This window comes from Hyperoodon ampullatus, assembly GCF_949752795.1.
Source record: "Hyperoodon ampullatus genome assembly, chromosome: 11".
Classification (NCBI taxonomy): Eukaryota; Metazoa; Chordata; class Mammalia; order Artiodactyla; family Ziphiidae; genus Hyperoodon; species Hyperoodon ampullatus.
Window position 1 is genome coordinate 90,704,995 of NC_136924.1, and position 26,261 is coordinate 90,731,255.

Consider the following 26,261-nt stretch of genomic DNA (forward strand, 5'->3'; position numbering starts at 1 on the left):
TTTCTCCATAACACTTATCACCATTTGACATCCTTATAATTTATGCTTATTGTCCTTTTTCTCCACTAGAAGGAGGATAGAAATTTCTGTCAGCTTTGTTCATTTCTGTATCCTCAGCACCTAGATTAGTGGGAAGCACGTAATAAATGTTAAATAAAGATTTGTTGACTGATAGGATAAGTTAATTTTTAAAAACTATAGTACCTTGGTTATTTTATTATCTTCTTTCTAATTGACTGGTGGTATATATATGTTGTACTTGGTAAATTTTTGCCAGCCATCACAGTCATATTATTACCCAAATTAATAGAATATCTGCATAAAGTGTGTTTATATATATATATAAATTATGTTAAATATAAATATATATAAATAAAGGATACACACACTTTCTTTCCTTTATCATTTCCTCCCTCTCTTCAATCCATTCATTCGTTCATCTTCCTTTCCTCTCTCTGTGCTACATTGACAGAAATTTATTCACCTTCTTATGAACTCATTTTTGTTTGTTTGTTTTGGTGGTGGGTAAGGGGAATAACAAGTTAGTCACTTACCGGCAGAGGATTCAAGGAAAGGGATGGGTGGCTATGGAGAGGAACTTTAGACTTCAGTTTGCCATGACTCACAACACTTAACTCAGTTCGTACCGAAAATGAGAACTGCATATATCCAAGTAACTGTTTCCCAAAATTGTACACTCAATGACTTCAACATAAGAATTAAACACATTTTCTCAACTGACAGGGAGACCAGGAATGGCAGTACCTTGTAATGGCTGGGCTTTTATATAGTCAGAAATTACATTTCATCCAAATGGATATAAGTATTTGTAAGCTACTAAAATTTGATGTGTGAGTGTGCATGAGAGAGAGAGAGAGAAGAGAGCAGATTCTAATACACCCCCAATTCCTAACATCTGTGTCTATAGTCAAATTATGTTTTAAAGATTTTTCATCTATATAAAAACTTTCATGGCTGAGATTAAGGAAATCAAGCCAATTTCACAATGCTCAAATTCCCAAACAGGAACAGAAAGCCACAGGAATGGGTGTGAGGCTCCTTCCTGCTCCGTTAAATGAGTTCATAGAAAAATGAAGCTTTAGAAAAAAAAATACACCCCAAATCCAGGAAGACATAAGCCAGCAGATGGATTAAAAAGTACTGTTTCTAGATCCAGGCTCAACAGATTTCTCTAGGTTTCAACTTGCCCAAATGAGGACATTGCACTAAATTATCTCCAAATCCCTCCCAGAACTAAAGTTATCTGAGTCCTTATCTTGAACCTGCCTGAGCAGGTGGGTGGTCAGGATAAAGCAGACCTTTGACCATAGTGGTGTACACATTCTGTTTTTCGCCTTTCTCTGACTTTATTGGCCGTTCCTTCCATGTCTCTCTTGCTAACTCTTCTTCCTCTGCTCAGTCTCTAAATGCTAGAGTGGTTCTTCTTGGCTAGACCCAGGGCTCCTCTCCTCTGTTTCTACTTAGTACTTGATGATCTTATCCAGACACCCCCAAATTTATGTTTCCAGCCTAGAATTCTCCCCTGATCTCCAGACACATATATCAACAGTCTCTTTACTTGACAACTGCACTTGGATGTCCTTTTGATTTTTTTATGTCTGAGGAAGAATCCTTGACTCTCAGCTTTCCTCCAGTTTCCTCCTCTTCTAGTTTTTCTAGTCCTTTCAATCTCAGTAAATTGTACCACGCACCACCCTAGTTGCTCAAGAGCAAAGCCTAGGAGACATTCTTAATTTCTCTTTCTCTCATTTCCTGTTTCACCCCATCAGAAAATTCTGGGGACACAACCTCCAAAACAGCTCCCGAATTCTGCCCAGTTTTCTCCATCTCCATTACTACCATTTCGGTCAAAGTTACCATCATTTCCCATAGCACTTATTTTCATTAGAATGCTGTTTTTAAGGCTAATGACAAATAATCCCTTAATTGGTCTCCTTACCTTTATTGTTGACCCCCAAATCCTTTCTCCCTTGAGCAGCTGGAAGGCTTATTTTAAATATAAGTCAGATTAGTTATGTTAAATTCTCTAAATGGCTTCAGATGTGCAATTTCAAAATAAAATCTCAACTCCATGCCTTGCAAGTCCCATATAATCTGACTTCTCCTGGTTCTTTCTGCCTACGTGCTCTTCCTCAACCTTTTCATGGATGATCCTTTCTTGTTATTCAGATCTCTTCTCCTTGCTTCTTCAGAGAAAGCTTTTACTCCAAAGCCATCTGTATCATACTACCCTATTTTAATGCTCTGCAAAGCACTTATGACCATCTCTCCCTTCACTAGATCATAAGGTCCTTATGAACAGAAAATGAGCGTAACTTTTTGGGTTTATTATGATAAGAAGTCTGGCATCTGAGCAGTGTTTAGAAGTTTCTCAGCATATATTTGTTAAACAAATTAATGAATGGATATTCTCTTACCATAGATCTATTTTATGAATCTCATTGTTATTTCTTTCTCATTCTTGTTTCTTTTCCTCAATCCTTCCTTCCTTCCTTCCACCCCCTTTTTTTTTCTTTTTAGGTTGGAAAACTGATTGTATGATGTAAGCTTATCAAATCCTCCTAAAGTTTCTCTAGAGTTCCAAGAGAACCAAGACTAGAAGTTACAACTGGTTGCTCATTGAAGTCGCAGTTGTATGCAGACCAACAAGCTCTTGTAAAATGACAAGTCTTAGTGCAGATTTGATTGACATTTGTGTTAACTGCCAAAGTGAGCTGTCATCACGTACCACCATAGTACCATAAAACTGCTGGCAACCTAAGATTCTTAATGGGATGACTGGCTCAAAGCCTTTCAAACAGCACCACTAATGGCACATATCTTCTCTGGATGTCTGCTGATGACATAATAATTGAAATTTTTTGGCAACTGTTTTGAGAGCTTTCTACCCTTGTACATGCCATCTTGGATTAATTTATGTTGTTCTGGATTCATTGATAGTCTGGTTTCTTTCTCCAGATGTAGATCCTGTCCTCCATGACAGCAAGTAGAGCCATTCCAAAGAGATCTCTATACAGAGAAATTAAACTCAGGGTTGGTTCAACCAGTGTTGCTCCTAGGTTAAAGATGGTATTCTGATTTAAACAAGCACTGAAAATCTGTGTGCCAAAGCTGTATTTTTCTGTAAAGTAGAATTAATTTGACTTCTGTGTATACTAAATGAATGCTGTATAGAAACATAAAAATGGCAAGAATGAATGTTTTGTGAAAAAAATTGCAATTCAGTTATTACTAAAGCAAAATGTTTCACTTCTCTGAAAGCTGAAACTTGTTTTGGGTAAATATTAACTGTAATACTAATTTCAGCTTCAGGGTCTATAGTTTCAATTCCATTCAACAAATATCTATTAAGCATCTACAGCAGACAAGGTAATGTGTGTTATAGAAAATTGAAAGAGCTTATAAAACACAATAATGTCACTAGTAGAATGGAAAATAGACCTTTAGACAAATGGATAAAAAGTAGGGTTATTTCATTTTTAGGGGAAAAAAAGGGCTAAGGACAGGCACATTATATAAAATTGTCCTGCTTTCAGAGAGGAACAGGACAGAGGTAATATTCTGTCTGATATTAAGATACCAACATGGAAAAGCTTATCAATTCTAAGGGTAATGATTCACTAGAAATAATTGCTGCGGGAACTTGTCTTCCCTATTTGAAAAGTTCAAAGGTACTTTTTAAAAAATTATTTATTTTTATTTTATTTCTTTTATTGGCTGTGCTGGGTCTCCGTTGCTGGGCGTGGGCTTTCCTTAGTTGGGGCGAGCAGGGCTACTCTTCTTTGTGGTGCACGGGCTTCTCATTGTGGTGGTTTCTCTTGTTGCGGAGCATGGGCTCTAGGCATGCAAGCTGCGGGCTCAGCAGTTGTAGCTCTCGGGCTCTAGAGTGTAGACTCAGTAGTTGTGGTGCAGGGGCTTAGTTGCTCTGCAGCGTGTGGGATCTTCCCGGACCAGGGCTCAAACCCGTGTCCCCTGCATTGGCAGGCGGATTCTTAACCACTGCACCACCAGGGAAGCTCTCAAAGGAACTTCCTAAACTGGTTTAGGCAGTCCTGTCTGTTAATGGGGAGACATGGGGACTCAAAACCTCATGATAACTTTGGGAAATCATGACGGTTTTTTACTCACATTCCTATTTGTTTGAGTGTAATTGTCCCAGTTCATGACTTTAACCCATATTCCTGAGGCTTCATGGATCATCCACAATGTCACATAAAAATGACAGGAAAACACACAGTAGGCCACTGAATGCTACTTTGGTAGGACCACTTCTGAACTTGTACTTTAATGGAGACCAACAAACCAAATAAGTTGGAGAAAGCATCTAGAAACCCGAGAAACACTTATGGTTGCTTATGCTAATAAAGCTTGGGAAAAGAAAGTCTTAGGGAACACAGGCATGATCTCCAAGTAATTCCAGTTACCTGGAAACAAGTTTTGAACTAACATTCATACAGAGAACAAAATCAGAGTTAATGGTTGGAATCAGGTGATTTTTTTGTCTTAATAAATAGATCGTGCAATGTTGGAAGCTGGTGATCTCCACATTCCTGGAATTCGAGTATAGACTGCTAGGGAAAAGCAGATTGTGTGCAGTGCATGAAAGAACTCTACTCATGATTCTCAATAGGAGTAGTACCACCCCCTTGAGGGTGTTTGGAAATTTGCAGAAATGTTTTTAGTAGTCACAATGGAGGAAGTTAACCAGACTTCGGTGGGCAGGGCTCAGAAATACTAGATGTCCTGCAATAATCAAGAAAGTTCCAAAGAGAAAAATTGTCCCATGTCCCACATTCCACATGAATTTCTAACTTTGCATCAGAATAAATCCACTATAAATATAAGTACAAATACTTTATCATGCAATTAATATTGGAAAAAAATTTAAGGTTAAGTAAAATAATTTTGAAGAAAGTTTCCATGAAGAAGAACACAAATGGAATTAAGATGTTATTTAAAAACTATTCAACACCATACACAAAAATAAACTCAAAATGGATCAAAAACCTAACTGTAAAGCCGGACACTATAAAACTCTTAGAGGAAAACATAAGCAGAACACTCTTTCACATAAATCACAGCAATATCTTTTTTTGGTCCACCTCCTAGAGTAATAAAAATAAATAAATAAATAAACAAATGAGATCTAATTAAACTTAAGAGCTTTTACACAGTAAAGGAAACCATGAACAAAATGGAAAGACAACCCACAGAATGAGGGAAAATATTGGCAAATGAAGCAACTCACAGGGATTAATCTCCAAAATATACAAACAGCTCATGCAGCTCAATATCAAAAAAACAACAACCCAATCAAAAAATGGGCAGAAGATCTAAACAGACACTTCTCTAAAGAAGACATACAGATGGCCAAAAAGCACATGAAAAGATGCTCAACATCACTAATTATCAGAAAAACGCAAATCAAAACTACAATGAGGTATCACCTCACACTAGTCAGAATGGCCATCATCAAAAAGTCTACAAACAATAAATACTGGAGAGCGTATGGAGAAAAAGAAACCCTCCTACACTGTTGGTGGGAATGTAAACTGGTGTAGCCAATATGGAGAGCCGTATGGAGGTTCTTTAAAAAACTAAAATAGAGCTATCATGTGATCCAGCAATTCCACTCCTGGGTATATATCAAAGAAAACCATAATTCAAAAAGATACATGCACCCCAGTGTTTATTGCAACACTGTTTATGATGGCCAAGACACATGGAAGCAACGTAACTGTCCATTGACAGAGGAATGGATAAAGAAGATGTGGTACATATATACAATGGAATATTAGTCAGCTGTAACATCAAACAAAATCATGTCTTTTGCAATAACATGGACGGATCTAGAGATTATCATACTAAGAGAAGTAAGTTGGACAGAGAAAGACAAATATCATATGATATCACTTATATGTGGTATCTAATTTTAAAAAATGACATAAATGAACTTATTTACAAAACAGAAACAGACACAGATTTTGAAAACAAACTTATGGTTACCAGAGGGAAACATGGAGGGGGGAGGGATAAATTAGGAGCTTGGAATTAACATACACACACTACTATATATAAAATAGATAACCAGGGCTTCCCTGGTGGCGCAGTGGTTGAGAGTCCACCTGCCGATGCAGTGGATACGAGTTCGTCCGGGAAGATCCCACATGCCATGGAGCAGCTGGGCCCGTGAGCCATGGCTGCTGAGCCTGCGTGTCTGGAGCCTGTGCTCCACAATGGGAGAGGCCACAACAGTGAGAGGCCCGCATATCACACACAAAAAAAAATAATAAAAAATAAAAGATAACCAACAAGGACCTACTGTATAGCACAGGGAACACTACTAAATATTCTGTAATAACCTATATGGGAAAAGAATCTGAAAAAGAATGAATATATGTATACGTATAACTGAATCACTTTGCTGTACACCTGAAACTAAAACAACATTGTAAATAAACTATACGCCAATAAAAATTTTTTTAATGTTATTTAAAAAAACCTACTCAATAATTTACTTTTTCTGCCCATAGTGTCTATTTAGTACATCATGCATTTTCAATTATCAAATTAATTCTAAAGGATTTCAGTGCAAGAGTTTAGTTTTTACTGTGGCAAATAAGAGACAAAAAAGATTTAAGACTTTGTGTCTTATGCATTGAATTATGGAGAAATGCAACTAGTGGATAAACTAAGAAAAGATTTTGTTTGGTTCTGGATTTTCCAAGAGTTTTCTAAAGGTACATCACTGTCAGCGCTGCTGCTCCTGGTATTTAAGCTGCTAATAAAACACCCTGGATTGTTCTTTACTTATAGCTGAACATATGAACATGTGTAATAACAGAAATTATTTGAAACTTTTATAGACAGGCACAGAATATAAATTAGCAGATATCTGAAACAGTGATGTCAGTAAGTTGAACTAAATGTTTTGAATATATTTTTATTGCCGTATACATTTATTTTTTATTGAATTATAATAGACACAACATTGTATTAGTTTCAGGTGTACAACATAATGATTCAATATTTGTATGGATCATGAAGTGAGTTCATGATATCTAGTTATGTATATATTTAAAATTTTCAACTATAAAAATGATGAGATCTCTGCTGTGAAAATTACATATTGAATTGCATTTACTTTGGGGTTATCATTCTCAAACTGATACTGCCCCAAGAGGTCTACCACACAACTTTTTGCCAATCTGTCCTCTTTTGCCTGCTGCTGATTATAGGATATTAATTCTGAGGTCCCTTTAAGTACCAGAAACTAAATATATACTTTAATACATGGTAGATTGTTGAATGTAGAAGATGTGTTTTGTGTCATATAGTGTCACTTCCAAGTTGTTTTTCATAATATAAATAATTATTTTGACACTACACAATAAGCTCCAGCTCATTTGCAATAATATCATAGTTTCCTCATTTTCCCTCATCCATGGCTTATTATTTTTCTCAGCATGTTATCTCTACTTTAACTAAGGTTATTTCCCTCTTTCTTTCATCACAGGCAAATTTGTCTAGTCTCTTATTACTTATCCTAACTCTAGGTTTTATTCTAGGGTCCACCTGTACTTATGCTTTATTTTTAATTATTTTAATAATTTATTTCTAATTATTAATTAATATGGATTTATTCATTTCTTTATTTTTATACTTCCTGTATGGAAGAACTACTGATCCTTTTACTTCTTGCAAACTCACATTTATTCATTTTCATTGTATATAGTCATCAGGTAGTCCCATTATGACTTTTAGAATAGCTAAAGGCTGTACCTGAACATATACATAGGGAATCCATGTTATTTTTTATAAATTATTTTTCTTTTATTTTGATTTTGTATTAGAGTTAGGATTTATATCAATTATAAAAATCAACATGTGGATTATTTTATCTATGAATTTGAATTTAAGATATTAATGAGGGCAGTGCATAATATTTATGTAAAAGGGGAATGCTGTCTGATAGGGTTGAGAACACGGCACTAGATAGTATCTAAGGTCCATCCATCTCTAAAATTCTAAGACTCGTTGGTTCCTCTAGCCTTACTATGAATGATGAATACTCTTGTCTCCAGCACAGTAAACACTGCGCTCACAGAAATTTATAAGTTGAATGTACTCTTTCGATAGTATTGTCTCTTTTGTACTTATAAAAGACAGCAAACCATTTTCTTTTCTATTTCACTGAGTTGCGAAGACCATGTTAAACCAAGAGATACACACACTAGTTCTCCCAGTATGATTATTTTCACACACACACCTGTGTACTTTTCTTACCTAGCTTCACAAGGTGGAGCATGGAGGTATTACTTCCTCTTTCAGTGCAAGCAGTTACGGAGATATTGTAGATATCTCCTGGAGGCAGGCTGAGAATTGTGGTCATGACATTGCGTGTTACCTGCAAGATCATCAGAATGGAGGGTTTAAGCTTCTAATGGCCTTGAACTAGAATACCATTCCAAACAACCACAAGGCTATCACAAATGTTCCCTCTCTGTTCTGTGCTGCAATCTACAGCTGATTAAGCCTTACGAATATATTATTTCCTCTGAACATGATATAAATTTCTCAGCTGAGCCAAATGCAATGTAGCTCCAAATAGGCACAATACATAAAGGAACATTTTTGTGATTAATTCCTTTGTTTGGAATGGGTATTACTCTGATTTTTTCCCCTTCATATTCACAGCAAATTTTAGAAAAAGCAATTGCTTGGTTTTACTAATAGGAACATTGTTCAGCCTTAGCTGAGAAGCTCAGAAGAAACCTAACCATGTCTATGGACACCTGCTTTCTTAACTAAAGACTATATTTCCCAGTTTTTTCTATAGCTAGTGGGGACCATGTGACCCCATTCCAACCATGGGTAAGAGGAGGTACCATGGGCAACTTATAGTTTTGTTCACACCCTGTATGTGCTGGACCTTTGTGTCCTCTCTTTTCCCCTTCCTGTGGGCTAGAATATGGCTGTAAAGATGAGGAAGTTTTGCCTATGCAGATGAGGACTACACTTAGTGGCAGAAGCAGCAGCAAAATAGAAAGAATCTGGACCCTTGGATGATCCCTCACAGCAGAGGTGCCCTGTTAGTGCTGGGTACCATGAGAGAGACATAGGTGTTGATATTCTTTAATCCACAGCCTTAAAAAAATATTATTACAGTCATTTAGTTGGTACCCTAACTAATATAACAAAAAGGTTGATAAACCAGAAGAAAGGAAATTTGTGTTTCCAACATATCCATATATTTAGGTGTTGGGGATATATGGAGAAAATAATGAAATAACTATGGTTTTCTTGAAAATGTTTAGTATCCTGAAGAAAAAGCTCAGTCATAACTTTAAACACAGGTGAAATCAATAGATACAATAATTACTACTCACTACTAAAGATTAAAAGGTAAGCTCTGTGAAAGAAGGAATTTAATTTTTGTTCACTATCCTGTCTCCAGAACCAAAAGCAGTGCCACTTGGCATACAAATATTTTTTTGATGTCTCAATAAATGTTTGCTTCATGGTTTTCAACAGATGCCCAATACTGGGAATCAAAGATACATACACTCTTTTTAATTTTCTTCTTCCCTTCTGCAACAACCATCCAGTGGAGCATTCTAGAATGTGAGAGGTCAGTAGTGTCATCCCCGTATGTCCAACTGATGTATAACAGACTGTTGAAATATTCCACAGAAGTGATTTCTGGAGCAACTGGGGCTATGAGGGAGGAAAGGACTACACTTTAGTATAAGAGACTATGAATAATTAAAGTACTTACCAATAGAGCATAAAATCCCAGAGTTAATTTAGAGAATTAAAATTCACACCTCATGATGGTCCTAGGGACTCTTGGATCTGTCGGTAATATAGTGAAGTTTGGTGGTATGAAGTGGGCACTTGTTTTGTGGGACGCTACCTTGTATGGCTCAGACCCAAGATAGCCAGACCTATACCTGAGGAGAGCAAGGTTTTTTATATAAATTTCACTTACAAGATTCCAAAAATGTTCACATGTTTGGGTCAAATTTAGGGTTAATTTATTGTTGGATCAATAAATTAATATTATTAGGCACTGGTGAACTTATTTTCCAAGCAGTACTAGAAACTCTGGGGTCCTGTAAAAATAAATCTTTTTAATTGTGGCAGCAAAGAAGTTTATGAGAATAAAGAACAGTAGGATCAATGAGTAGAGGAACAGAAAAATAAATATTATGTCCATAAGATAACAAGACAATGGCATTTACAGTGTCTAGAGCAGTTATTCGTGGAAGGTAGGCTCTAAATAAAAGTTGCTGAAACAAGTATTAAGGGAGGGAAGGAAGAGATTTTTAACTTTAGAAAGCTGAATTCTCCCTGACACTGAGTTTATGAATTTATTTTATAACTTTACATTTTTAAATTTAAAAAAATTCTGATAGGGGAGGAGAGTTCATCACAAGCTTTATAATACATAAGCTCTGAAAGCACACTTTAATTATTTTTAAAGTAACTGATAATTCTGAATATTTTAACAAATACACAGTTGAATTTAAGTTCCATGTGATGTTGGTTTGAAGATAGTCAAGTGTTCTATTCCAAGATACAGTCCCAAACCAACCAATGTTTGGAGGAGAATTTCTACAAATCAAAAAGACTTATTTTCTTTAACATGCACTAATACATATAACAAACATTCATAACTATCTATGCTTTCAGATACAATTATTCACTAAAGGGATATGTAATAGTAAAAAACATATTTCTGTTTCATGCTAAGTATGAGTAGCATTTCTATATGATTGACAATAAAATCTTGAAATATCAACAATGTCTATAATAAGTAGCAGAAACTCATATCATATTGCAGAAAATTCTAATAAAGGAAAATAACCCTGGTTTCTTTATAGCCTCATAACATATTTTTACATAATTCACTATATACAAGAACTTATATGTATATTTCTTCAAAGGATATTTTCTCAAGTTCTAATTTGAGTGAACATATTTAAAATTGCAAAGCCAGAAGTATATATCTCTCGCTCACAGGTATGAAGTCTTCACATTTTTATACTCCATGTTGTTGATTTCAAATCCAGCATATTGCTGAAAGGCCACCAGATGTCACTATTAGTTTATTAAACATTATTTGGTACACGCATAATTACGAACTTGACTTGCAGACAAACTGCCTAACAAAGATAATAGACTTGAGGTTCTAATAAATTGCACCTTATTCAAGTATTTTATTCCTATTCCCACACAATTTGGCAATTTGGATTACAATTGGAAAACATATGAAAGTAAAGTATGAGGTCTTTATTTGCTTTAAAATTGAAATGAGGGAAGAAAGCCCCCCCCCCACCAAAAGCTAAAATTTCAACTAGTTTTAGATACAGGTATAAAAATAAAACTCAGCTACCATACGTATTTTAATAATGATTTAGATTATATAATTTAATTCTCACACTACCCTATGAGGTATTATTATGCCCATTTTATAGATGTGAGAATTGAAACCATCTGTGTCAATACGCTTAGATAACACTGTGGATCTCCAGTGTCAGCATGACTTAGTGGTTGGTCCCAGGAAAAAATAAGAAATTACCAAAGATCAATTTATTGGAGACAATAGACTGTTCACCCAGGCAAGTAGCTTGCTTATTAACCATAGTTTACATATCCAGACTTGCTTTGTCCATCTAAACTCTTATCTCATGATCTTTGCCCATTCCCAGGTAGTTCCCAACTTAGAAAGGCACACCTAAACCATTTGAGTCCAGAACTCCAAATCCTATTAATATTTCATTTCTGATGTCCCCCTTGGGAGACACCACGAGCACTCTGTCCAGAAAGTGTCCTGGCTCACTACAGCAAGTTCCCTACGCTTAGCTTTGTTTCATTAGCCAGTTGTTAGGCAATATTTTGAGTTTTACCAGTGAGAAAATACAAGTCCAGGATCATTAAGATAATTTGCTCGAAGTTCTACAGCTGGAAATTAGCAGGGTTAAGGCTGCTCAATCAAGTGATCAGATGTGACGTCTGGGCTTTTTCCAGACAGCTGCTCTGTCTGAGAAGGAAAGAGCATTCTCAGAGCATTAATCTCAGTAAAGTTAAGTGTATGAATTATTGATACAATGAAGTTTCATTATAATTAAGTATGTGATTATGAATATAGTCAAAAAGGCTAACACAGGGCTTGTCAAATAATTGGTATTTTCTCTTTTTATGGTAGTCTTTCACTTCTCTACTTTAATATTACTATTAACATCTGGAACAAAGGAAGCTCTTGACATTGGCCAGTAAACAAAAGTGATGAACTATGTAAGTTGATTGTGTAAGAATTCACATGATTAATTTCTTTCCATTATTTTTTTAATTGATAAATCTCAACAGGGTAAAGCTAGAAGTCCAGTGAGTAAATTATTTTGACAAAATTATTCTTCACCTAAACAATATCTTTCTCTTTTCTTTTCTCAGTATAACTTTAATTATGGCTTTGCAGTCCCATCAAAAGTTCTTGAAAAAATCTTAGTTCAGACAACGAGGGTTACTGTTTCTCGGATGAATTTCCTCTTCTTGTTGCTACCTCTGCCCACCTCTGCTATCTCTGCCATATGATAGTGATCTACATATTTTTAGGCTCTGAGGATCCAACACTAACAGTTTTTTGAGTATTTAAACTTTGTGCCATGTATTTTGCTAAGTAACTTTATTAATTGGGAAGTAACAATAGATAATAATAGCAGATTATAGATACTATTATCATCCCTATTTTTAACCTGAAAAAACCTGAGGCTTAGAAGAATTAACTTGCTGGAGTTTACAGGTGGAAGGTGGCAAACCTGTGACTCACACACCCAAGTTTATGTGTCTCCAGATCTGTTTTAATTCCTTCAATGGACAGTACTGCAGTCAGCCTGTGACTTTGAAAATGGCTTAATTAATAAGGAAATGGAGGCACTCTACCAAATACAATTATCAAAATGGATAAAATCAATTGAGTGTGGTGTAAAGCTGAAAGCTCTGCCTGCTACATCTCGATTCTAATCAATTCTGAACACGGGTGCATAAATCAAGGGCAGTGACTCAGGATAAAAAGAAATTAAGGACAGTAACTCAGGATACAAACTATATTTTAATTTTTAAAGGCTATTATTTAAACAAATAATAAATTTTCAGAATCAAGTATATCATCTTCTGTGAAATTGATACTCAGTCGGTCCTGGGTGAATGACTAGCAATTTCTGGAGATGGGTCCCCTCAGAACCTCCTCAAAATAGTGATCTCTCCTCATGAGACCATTTCCCATGCACTCGCCTGTTATGAAGCTTATGGTGGAACTGTCACAGCAGCTCAGTTCTGGGTCTCCCCATGTTACCATGGTAACTCGAAAGTTGTAGTACCATGCTGGCAACAGATGAGCTATCCTCTGAAAAAAGCAAGAAGACAAAAGACTAAGAGGGAAAATCATATTTTTGGAATACAGTTATGTACTTCTCTTAGGCTATGAAAAAAGTAATTTTAAATTTCCTTTTGCCTTTTTGTATTTCCCATTTTCCAATAAAAATATTCTTCTTGGAATAAGATGACATGTAAATAAAATGATGTACCACAATATAATATATTTTAAAAAGTGATCAAAAGATATAGAGTCAAGTACATTCAGTATTGGTTTCCTTTTGCAGTTTCCTAAGTTATATTACACAAGTGAATTAGTATTTATTTGTAAGTCACTGTATGTACATGTCCTCCGATTTCTAAGGCAAATAACCTTTCACAACTTTATATTATCCCAGCATGGACCATAAACATGCATCCATATTGGGTGGCAATCACCAGAGTTGTCAACTGGGTAGAGGACAATTGTGTAATTTGTATGTGACCTGTAGCTAACCTGCACTTTTTAAATTATTCTAGTCTCAGAAAGAACAATCTTTTCTTGCTCTCTTGAAGAACATCCTCTAAGGGCCTGACATTATTGGTATTTAACTGATTTTTCAATGTCAAGAAGAGCCATCATTAGAGTTAAGCAGTGTCAACTAATTATTGAATGACTAGAGGAAATCTCCTGTGTTTTCTTCCTTAGGAGCAGAGAGAAACAATAAACACTTGGTAGGTCTACTAAAATGGGAATTAGCAAATACACTCAATAAGAGTGAAAGCTAGTTTCACACAATTCTCTCTCTTTCTCAAAAAACAACAAAAAAATTAAAAGCAAAAACAACCCCAAACCTTGAAAGTAGCAAGCTACCTGTGTGTATTTACAAAATGGTCTAATTTACATAACACATAATAATTTTTTCAGACACATTTGGCACATGAAAACATGTCTGTTGACACAGGAAAATGTGACAGCTGGTTAAGGAAAGATTACCACTGATGCAGTCAAGGAGACAGTCGCTGCTATTTCATAGTAAGTTGTCCATTCTGATGTCATTGTTGTAGGGTTGAAATAAAACATTTCGACCACATATTTTCTGAACACTCCTAAATAAGGTCTGGTCCAGCTCAAAACCACTGCTGTAGGACCCAAGGGATAGAGCATTAAATCCTTTATTCCAGTTGGAACTAAGAAGAAGGGAGGGGAGTGAAAAAAGAAAGTCAAGAAGGAATGTTTAATATCTTAGCAATAGCTTCACACTGTTACCTAATAACTAGGTTTTTCACTCTTTTGATACAATCATTAAAAACTAAAAACATTTGCCTGAGATTTTCTTTTTCCCAAGTAATGGATGCTAAGGATGGCTTCCAGGTATACAACTGTAATCACTAATTACTCTGAAGGGTGAATATTGGGTGAACAAGTATGGACCTCTCATAAATGATGATAATGACTTGAGCTTAGAAATTACACCCTTCCAAATAGTACTCTGATAAAGGTATTATTCTTGTGGCTGGCAACTTACCAATAGCAAATGTCACAGGATCTGAAGGTGGTCCAATCAAAGGGCCTTTTCTTAGGTACATCACAACCTGGTACTGGGCACCAGGAACCAGATTTTCAATAATAGATTTGCTTGAGTTCACCTTCAAACCAAACACCCAATAAGATTTATTAGAGCTGGGCTTTCAGAATGTGACACAGAGGCTAACATTGTTTTCAGGGACACTTTGTGAAATCACAAATGCCTCTGAAATCCAGAAGCCTTTACTTATGCTGAGGAAGGTTAAATTTCAAAATTAGGATGATATATAGTTTATATGAGCACTGGAGGAAACACAGAACATTCAAATTCTAAGGCTAGATTTAATAAGCCCCATGAACTGCTTTATAACCATAAATGTCAATTGTAACTATGTACACTAGAAACACACCAGCCTCTAACCATAATCAAATCAGGAATAACATAAGGATAGTTTGACATCCTAAATTGTAGTGTCAGCTGATTACATGCAAAGATCAGTGCATGAATGTCTTTAGTCTCTCATCACTTAGAAGCATATAATATTTAATTATAGTGATGGAAATGACCTCAGAGATTATCTAGGCCAAATCTCTCATTTAACAGATCAAGAAAGTAAAGCTAGAGAATAGCCAAGATCACATATCTAGATCAGTGTTGGGACTGGAAGCCTAGCATTGTGACTTCTGCTCCATGATACAGGCCAAGCAGCAAGACACAGCAGTAAGCACTTTGCAAGGCTACTGTGACAACCTGCCAAGAATGAATCAGGAAGAAATAGATAATCTGAACAGACTGATTACTAGTAGTGAAATTGAATTTGTAATTAAAAAAAAAAAAAAAAAACTCCTAACAAACAAAAGCCCAGGACTGGATGATTTCACAGGGGAATTCTACCAAATATATAAAGAAAAGCTAATTCCGGGAGTCAAGATGGCATACTAGAGGATGTGGAATTCATGTATCCTCACAACTAGGGCACTTACCAGGCACTGGTGGGGGACCATGGACACCTAAGGGGACAGGAAGAATGCCCAGCAACCGGCTTGCGGGATCTTGGTTCCCAGGCCGGAGGTCAGACCCAAGTTCCTGTGGTGGGAGCTCTGAGTCCAAACTGCTGGACCAAAAGGAGAACCTCAGAGCCCAGGGAATATCAATCGGAGTGAGAACTCCTGGAGGTCTTCATCTCAGCACCAAGACCCAGCTCTATCCAAATGCCTGCAAACTCCAGTGCTGGACATCTCAAGCCAAACGACCAGTAAGACAGGAATATAGTACCACACATTAAAAAAAAAAAAGATGAAATAGGTAGCTACCTGAAAAAGAATTCAGAGTAATGATAGTAAAGATGATCCAAAATCTCAGAAACAGAATGGAGAAAATACAAGAAACATTTAAAAAGGATATAGAAGAACTAAAGAGCAAATAAACAGTGATGAATGACAAAATTACTGATATTAAAAATACTCTAGGAGCTTCCCTGGTGGTGCAGTAGTTGAGAGTCCGCCTGCCAATGCAGGGGACATGGGTTCGTGCCCCGGTCCGGGAAGATCCCACATGCCGCGGAGCGGCTGGGCCCGTGAGCCATGGCCGCTGAGCCTGTGCATCCAGAGCCTGTGCTCCCCAACTGGAGAGGCCACAATAGTGAGAGGCCCACGTACCACACACACACAAAAAAAATACTCTAGAAGGAATCAATAACAAAATAACTGAGGCAGAAGAACAGATAAGTGAGCTGGAAGAAAAAATGGTGGAAATAACTGCCAGGGAGCAGAATAAAGAAAAAAGAATGAAAGGAATTGAGGACAGTCAGAGAGACCTCTGGGACAACATTAAACACACTAACATTTGAATTATAAGGGTCCCAGAAGAAGAAGAGAAAAAGAAACAGTGTTAGAAAATATTTGAATAGATTATAGTGGAAAACTTCTCTAATATGGGAAAGGAAATAGTCAATCAAGTCCAGGAAGCACAGAGAGTACCATACAGGATAAACCCAAAGAGAAACGCTGAGACACATATGAATCAAACTATCAAAAATTAAAAACAAAGAAAAAATATTGAAAGCAGCAAGGGAAAAGCAACAAATAGCATACAAGGGAACCCCCATAGGGTTAACAACTGATTTTTCAGGAGAAACTCTGCAAGCCAGAAGGGAGTCGCAGGACATATTTAAAGTGATGAAAGAGAAAAACCTACAACTAAGATTACTCTACCCAGCAAGGATCTCATTCAGATTTGACAGAGAAATTAAAAATCTTTACAAATATGCAAAAGTTAAGAGAATTCAGCACCACCAAACCAGCTTTACAACAAATGCTAAAGGAACTTCTCTAGGCAGGAAACACAAGAGAAGAAAAAGACCTACAATAACAAACAAAACAATTAAGAAAATAGAAATAGGAACATACATATCGATAATTACCTTAAATGTAAATGGATTAAAAGCTCCAACCAAAAGACATAGACTGGATGAATGGACACAAAAACAAGACCCGTACATACGCTGTCTACAAGACACCCTCTTCAGACCTAGGGACACATACAGACTGAAAGTAAGGGGATGGAAAAAGATATTCTGTGCAAATGGGAATCAAAAGAAAACTGGAGTGGCAATTCTCATATCAGACAAAATAGACTTTAAAATAAAGGCTATTACAAGAAACAAAGAAGCACACCACATAATGATCATGGGATAAATCCAAGAAGAAGATATAACAATTGTAAATATTTATGCACCCAACACAGGAGCACCTCAATACATAAGGCAAATGTTAACAGCCATAATAGGGGCAATCGACAGTAAGACAATCATAGTAAGGGACTTTAACACCCCACTTTCACCAATGGACAGATCATCCAAAATGAAAGTAAATAAGGAAACACAACCTTTAAATGACACATTAAAAAAGGTGGACTTAATTGATATTTATAGGACATTCCATCCAAAAACAACAGAACACACTTTCTTGTCAAGTGCTCATGGAACATTCTCCAAGATAGGCCATATCTTGGGCCACAAATCAAGCTTTGGTAAATTTAAGACAATTGAAATCGTATCAAGTATCTTTTCTGACCACAACACTATGGTTGTGTTACAGGAAACAAACTGTAAAAAATACAAACATGGAGGCTAAACAATACACTACTAAATAACCAAGAGATCACTGAAGAAATAAAAAAAAATACCTAGAAACAGATGACAATGAAAACACAATGACCCAAAACCTATGGGAAGCAGCAAAAGCAGTTCTAAGAGGGAAGTTTATAGCAATACAATCCTACCTCAAGAAACAAGAAACATCTCAAATAAACAACCTAAACTTACACCTAAAGCAATTAGAGAAATAAGAACAAAAAAACCCCCAAAGTTAGCAGAAGGAAAGAAATCATAAAGATCAGATCAGAAATAAATGTAAAGGAAATGAAATAAACAATAGCAAAGATCAATAAAACTGAAAGCTGGTTCTTTGAGAGGATAAGCAAAACTGACAAACCATTAGCCAGACTCATCAAGAAAAAAGGGAGAAGACTCAAATCAACAGAATAAGAAATGCAAAAGGAGAATTAACAACTGACACTGCAGAATTACAAAGGATCATGAGAGATTACTACAAGTTACTATATGCCAATAAAATGGACAACCTGGAAGAAATGGACAAATTCATAGAAAAGCACAACCTTCCAAGACTGAACCAGGAAGAAATAGAAAATATAAACAGAAAAATCACAAGCAATGAAATTGAAACTGTGATTTAAAATCTTCCAACAAACAAAATCCCAGGACCAGATGGCTTCACAGGCGATTCTATCAAACATTTAGAGAAGAGCTAACACCTATCCTTCTCAAACTCTTCCAAAATATAGCAGAGGGAGGAACACTCCCAAACTCATTCTACGAGGCCACCATCACCCTGATACCAAAACCAGACAAAGATGTCACAAAAAAAGAAAACTACAGGCCAATATCTCTGATGAACATAGATGCAAAAGTCTTCAACAAAATACTAGTAAACAGAATCCAACAGCCCATAAACAGATCATACACCATGTTCAACTGGAGTTTATCCCAGGAATACAAGGATTCTTCATTATGTGCAAATCAATCAATGTGATACACCATATTAACAGATTGAAGGATAAAAACCATATGATAATCTCAATAGATGTAGAAGAAGCTTTTGTCAAATTTCAACACCCATTTATGATAAAAACTCTCCAGAAAGTAGGCATAGAGGGAACCTACCTCAACATAATAAAGACCATATATGACAAACCCACAGCCAACATCATTCTCAATGGTGAAAAACTGAAACCATTTCCACTAAGATCAGGAACAAGACAAGGTTGCCCACTCTCACCACTATTATTCAAGATAGTTTAGGAAGTTTTAGCTACAGCAATCAGAGAAGAAAAAGAAATAAAGGAATCCAAATTGGAAAAGTAGAAATAAAACTGTCACTGTTTGCAGATGACATGATATAATACATAGAGAATCCTAATTATGCTACCAGAAAACTACTAGAGCTAATCAATGAATCTGGCAGAGTAGCAGGATACAAAATTAATGCACAGAAATCTCTTGCATTCCTATACACTAATGATGAAAAATCTGAAAGAGAAATTAAGGAAGCATTCCCATTTACCATTACAACGAAAAGAATAAAATACTTAGGAATAAACCTACCTAAGGAAACAAAAGACCTTCTGTATGCAGAAAACTATAAGACACTGATGAAAGAAATTAAAGATGATAGAAACAAATGGTGAGATATACTATGTTCTTGGATTAGAAGAATCAACATTGTGAAAATAACTGTACTGCCTAAAGCAATCTACAGATTCAATGCAATCCCTATCAAACTACCAATGGCATTTTTCACAGAACTGGAACAAAAAATTACACAATTTGTATGGAAACACAAAAGACCCCGAATAGCCAAAACAATCTTGAGAAACAAAAATGGAGCTGGAGGAATCAGGCTCCCTGACTTCAGACTATACTACAAAGCTACAATAATCAAGACAGTATGGTACTGGCAAAAAAACAGAAATATAGATCAATGGAACAGGATAGAAAGCCCAGAGATAAACCCACACACATATGGTCACCTTGTCTTTGATAAAGGAGGCAAGAGTATACAATGGAGAAAAGACAGCCTCTTCAATAATTGGTACTGGGAAAACTGGAATAAAAGAAGGAAATTAAACACTCCCTAATACCATACACAAAAATAAACTCAAAATGGATTGAAGACCTAAATGTAAGGCCAGACACTATAAAACTCTTAGAGGAAAACATAGGCAGAACACTCTATGACATAAATCACAGCATGATCTTTTTTGACCCACCTCCTAGATAAATGGAAATAAAACACAAAAATAAACAAATGGGACCTAATGAAACTTCAAAGCTTTTGCAGAGCAAAGGAAACCATAAAAAAGATGAAAAGACAACCCTCAGAATGGGAGAAAATATTTCCAAACAAAGCAACTGACAAAGGATTAATCTCCAAAATTTACAAGCAGCTCATGCAGCTCAATATCACAAAAACAAACAACCCAAACCAAAAATGGGCAGGAGACCTAAATAGACATTTCTCCAAAGAAGATATACAGATTGCCAACAAACACATGAAAGGATGCTTAACATCACTAATCATTAGAGAAATGCAAATCAAAACTACAATGAGGTATCACCTCACACTGGTGATAATGACTATCATCAAAAAATCTACAAACAATAAATGCTGGAGAGGGCGTGGAGAAAAGGGAACCCTCTTGCACTGCTGGTGGGAATGTAAATTGGTACAGCCACTATGGGGAACAGTATGTAGCTTCCTTAAAAAATGAAAAATAGAGCTACCATATGACCCAGCAATCCCACTACTGGGCATATACCCTGAGAAAACCATAATTTAAAAAGAGTCATGTATCACAATGTTCATTGCAGCTGTATTTACAATAGCCAGGACATGGGAGCAACCTAAGTGTCCATCAATAGATGAATGGCTAAAGAAGATGTGGCACATATATACCATGGAATATTACTCAGCCATAAAAAGAAATGAAATTGAGTTATTTGTAGTGAGGTGGGTGGACCTAGAGTCTGTCATACAGAGTGAAGTAAGTCAGAAAGAGAAAAACAAATACCCTATGCTAACACATATATATGGAATCTTAAAAAAAAAAAAAATTGTTCTAAAGAACCGAGGGGCAGGACAGGAATAAAGATGCCAACGTAGAGAATGGACTTGAGGACATGGGGAGGGGGAAGTGTAAACTGGGACGAAGTGAGAGAGTGGCATGGACTTATATATACTACTGAATATAAAATAGATAGCTAGTGGGAAGCAGCTGCATAGCACAGGGAGATCAGTTTTGTGCTTTGTGACCACCTAAAGGGGTGGGATAGGGAGGTTGGGAGGGAGATGCAAGAGAGAGGAGATATAGGGATATATGTATATGTATAGCTGATTAACTTTGTTATAAAGCAGAAACTAACACATCATTGTAAAGCAATTATACCCCAATAAAAATGTTAAAAAAATTGAATCACTATGCTATATAGCTGAAACTAATATAATATTGTGAATCTATTATACCTCAATAAAAAAAGGTAACAGCAGTTAGCACTTTGCAAGGCTACTGTGACCCAATAAAATAATGTTGTAGAGAACATCTCTCATTTACATGAGCTCTTCTCCTGTTCCTTAAAAAAAAAATCTCCTAGCTATGGAAAAACTACCATATAGAGAAAAGTAGTGTGAACAGACAGATGAGTAAAATGTATTTATTAATATTGAATATTGGCATGCATAAGAATTGATGTTTAACTAATAGGTTAAGCAATGTGCTGCTCATATATACAATGGAATATTACTCAGCCATAAAAAGAAACGAAATTGAGCTATTTGTAATGAGGTGGATGGACCTAGAGTCTGTCATACAGAGCGAAATCAGAAAGAGAAAGACAAATACCGTATGCTAACACATATATATGGAATTTATGAAAAAAATGTCATGTAGAACCTAGGGTTAAGACAGGAATAAAGACACAGACCTACTAGAGAATGGACTTAAGGATATGGGGAGGGGGAAGGGTAAGCTGTGACAAAGTGAGAGAGTGGCATGGACATATATATACTACCAAACGTAAAATAGATAGCTAGTGGGAAGCAGCTGCATAGCCACAGGGAGATCAGCTCAGTGCTTCGTGACCACCTAGAGGGGTGGGATAGGGAGGGTGGGAGGGAGGTGCAAGAGGGAAGAGATATGGGAACATATGTATATATATAACTGATTCATTTTGTTATAAAGCAGAAACTAACACACCATTGTAAAGCAATTATACTCCAATAAAGATGTAAAAAAAAAAAAAAGAAAGAAAAGAAATGCGCTGCTTTGCCCTTTAGTCCCTCTGATATTTTAGATCATTTTGCTTAGTTGAACCAACACAGGTTCTCTATTAGACTGCCTGAGATCAAATCCTGACTCCACACCTTGTAAGCATGGGAATTTATTTGTAATTTTTAATTTCTTTATAATTCTTACCTTGACTTCCTCATTGATAAACTATAGGTAATATACCTAGTAGAGTGTTAGGATCCTTAAACTAGAGTATCAATAAAGTTAACTCTTATTACTCATTAACTTTTTGGCATCCAGAGTACCTAAAATTGTAAAATTGCTACAGAAAGGAGCATGAATCAATGAAGAAGAATATTTTTGACAACTTACCTATGCTGTAAGTTTTTTGTGTCTCATCATGATTTTAAGAATAAACATAGTTTTGGTTATATGATATAAATGTTAAACTTTTCCAATACTAAACAATAATTCTACACAGTAGAAATTGTATAATTTGAACTGGTACAACTTGTTCTACATGTAAGTAAGGAAACAGCACACCAAAATTTCTCTTCCAATAACTTGATCAAAATAAGATTAAACTGAGTTAATAAATGAGCATTTCCACCTTTTCTTTCCTATTTACACTCATGTCAGTATTTCTTGCCCATGTTTTAGAATTTTGATTCTCCTGGAAGCCATCTAAACAAAGTCTGACATCTCATCTAATAGAGCACTTCCTGAAGAGACAAACTACGCATAAGAACACAGATGTTTTGCAGAGCCAGCAGTACTGTTTTATTTCTTTAGCATGTATTTTTAAGTAATAAAACTAGTAATGATCATTGTAAAAATTGCTCACACCAGAGAAGAGCAAATGAAGTCAATTTTGGAAGTCTTTCTGCCCTCCTCTCACCATTTCCCACTTTTTGGCAGGCAATCTTCTAGGCCCTCCTTGATACATACATACATAAATAATATGATATTGAACCAAAAAGTATTATATTATTGACATTGCCTCAAACTTTTCTTTTAAACTTCACAAACATTGTAGACATGTGAACATACCTGCAAATCGAACCTTGCTCATTAATCACTCATTTAGAATATTTAGAATAACACAGAGTGTAGATTGTTTCAGGGTGAGGTTAAAGTTTCTTTGGTTTGATAATATTTTAGGCAGTTGTTGATTTTAATTATTCAAATGACTTCCTGGAATTATAACGACTTAAATATACTCTCATAATAAATTCATCTTAGGATAATTACACTGCCTTTAAAAAAATAAGAATCAACAATGTATATATATATTACACTACTAAAAAAAATGAGAAGGCAAATGATATTGCGCATGACCTTGGTGACAAATTATAAACTAATTTCCCCCTAACTTTTGAATATTTGCTGAGCCACCTATATCACTCCTATTCTTTCATACCTTTTTGTTTATCCTGGACTTATTTAGGGGTGGACTGGAGGTGGGCAGGGGAAAGGCTCCTGTATGCTACTTACTAAATAACATGTGCTTTAATCTCTAGAAGATTACTCCACACTCCTCCCCTAATTTTCACCCCATCTTTGCAATCCAATATTTTCTCTCTCTCATTTCTGACTGGCTTAGTCTCCATTCCAGAGAATTTGGTTCAGCCTAATATACCTACAGCTAGGCACCAGTCCTATCCCTCCTCAGTTAAATAAATAGAAGGAAAGTTGTACCACAGAACATAGGAAATATTTGATAGACTGTGAAATAATGAGGTTAAACTAGATGATGGTGAGAGTTCCTTTCAGGCTGAAATGGTCTTATTTCTATATTAGGTGATCCTCTTTCCATTAGCCCTTTCTGTACATTTATTACAGTTACTCTGCTTTCTACAGAGAACCTCTAGAACCTCTTTATCTTCTTGCCTTGATACAAAAAGTATCCAGTTAGGTCTGCATAATAATAAAAGTTAACAATCTTGTGCACATTACTATGTTCCAGACATTGCATTAAGCATCAAGTCCTTTTATCTTTGTTACAACTCTATGAGGTTGGATATGCTTCTCCTTACATTACAGATTAAGACGCTAAGATTTATAAAGAAAGGGACTCAGAGCTGGAAGCTGTTCAAATCAGGTCTGAAACCCAAGTCTGTTTAATTCTAGAGTCTATGCTTTTATTCAGTACTCTTGACTCTATCAAGAGGAGCGGTAAGGGTGACCTTCCCCTAGTGTATCACCTGCAATCCGCCAGAAACAACACTCGCCTGGAAGTCAGATCAGTTGAGCTGGGGTCTCAGCTCTGATACTCATCAGTTGTGTGACTTTGGGCAGGTCTTTTAAATATTCGGCCTCTTAGCTCTATCATTTCCTCTTTTGTAAAGCTAATAGATCGATTGGTCTTTCTTTCTGATTTAGTCACTTAGTTATACATTCCTATAAATTGTCACCAAACTTTTATGGACCAAGCAGATCACATATAAAAATAAACGTGCATCCATATATTACATGATGCTTCTTAATTCTGAAATTCACGACTGTGTGTGAGTCTTTGGAGAAAATGCCAGAAGCACACTTACTTCAAAGAGTTGACTGGGTCCTTCATGTAAAACTGAGCACTGGCTTTATGTTTAACATATCAACATAGGTTTATTAATGAATAGCACTACAATGGTTGTTAGAAGGGTTACATCACAAAACTCCCTTTTCCACGAACACTTGCTTATAAACTCACACACAAAACAAAAAAACCAGACAGGAAGAACATATACATAATGAGGACAAATTCAAATTAAGGGGTACCAATGTACCTACATGCAAGGCCAGACTCTAAGCTTCATGAAGTCAAGGCTCAAATCAAATTTGTTCTTATTTCTAGCATCTCACACAGGACCCGCTATAGAACACAGAAATCAATCAAGCTGTGGGGCAGAGCAGGGGCAATAGTGGCGAATCTCATGAATGATCTAGGTAATCGGTACAGCAATGATCCTATGGTACAGGTGATGAGATGATGGTAGAGAAGAAGTAAGGAGAATGAAAGTATAAGAGAGTGAAACATTGTGATTAATTATTCATCTGTGTTTGGCTTTGGAATCACTCATTTTTGAGCTGTGTTTTGAATTTTCTGTTTAACATAGCACCGTACCATTGACTATAGAACTAAAGAAATGTTATTATTTTTTTCTTTCTGGATAATGCTTGCTTCAAGAAATAACCTAAGTCAGACCAATCCTGGAGAGAATGTCTTCTGGATTCCTTTGATTAATGGGTACATGAATCTAGGCCAATTTTTGAGACTTTTGCACTGATGTTTCCTTCTTTGAAAATGTGTGTTTGTGTGTGTGTGTGCGTGTGTGTGTAATGATAATGATGTAATAATAACACAGTCTTCTTGCAGTAATTGAGATAACACCTAGCACAGTGGTCTAGTTCCCACCCTCCACTTCACATACTGGCCTCCTTGCCTATAATCCTTAACAGTTTCATGTCTACATTTCAAGAAGCCATTGTCAAAGTGTACTTAGACCAGCCTTTTCTGGTTCATTTATAATTTACAATGTCTATTTATACTTTTAGCCTTTGGTTTCTATGTTAAGATATGTAACTTACACATTAGGTGGGACAAGAAGAACCACACCTGAGAGCAGTCAAGTTCTAGGTCATGTCCTGCAGACACATTTTCTATTAATGCAGAGTCAGTCATACTTCATACCCTCAGGGAAGGAAGCTAATAAGCTTCTCAGTGAGCTGTGATTACTAGTTAAACTGTTTAGCATATTTACTCATTAATTCAAGCTGAGAGATAGCTTCATCTTCAAGTTGGGCTTATCTCAGCACTCTAAGGCTTTCAACAGCTCCAAAGGCTGTGATTCCTGAATTCATCTTATTAATTAAAAATTTTTCACTCTTTGAATTACACTAAATGCCTAATTTTCATGGGATAAATGGAAACACTCTAAATAGCTTTCACACAGCAAACATCTTTTTTGACTGCATATTATATTTCCAGTGTACTCCACACAT

At 36.0% G+C, this 26,261-nt stretch overlaps 1 protein-coding gene across 2 annotated transcripts in view; it reads right to left on the reverse strand.

Annotated features, from left to right (window-relative positions):
- PTPRO (protein tyrosine phosphatase receptor type O) overlaps positions 1-26,261 on the reverse strand; it is a gene marked incomplete at both ends in the record, with an annotated part of 218,000 nt that overhangs the window by 53,194 nt on the left and 138,545 nt on the right. For both annotated transcript variants that reach the window (XM_079714874.1, XM_079714873.1), the window contains 5 exons: positions 8,308-8,428; positions 9,587-9,738; positions 13,318-13,429; positions 14,375-14,568; positions 14,907-15,027. In XM_079714874.1, coding sequence (XP_079571000.1) covers positions 8,308-8,428; positions 9,587-9,738; positions 13,318-13,429; positions 14,375-14,568; positions 14,907-15,027 — 700 coding nt within the window. The remainder of the gene's footprint in view (positions 1-8,307; positions 8,429-9,586; positions 9,739-13,317; positions 13,430-14,374; positions 14,569-14,906; positions 15,028-26,261) is intronic.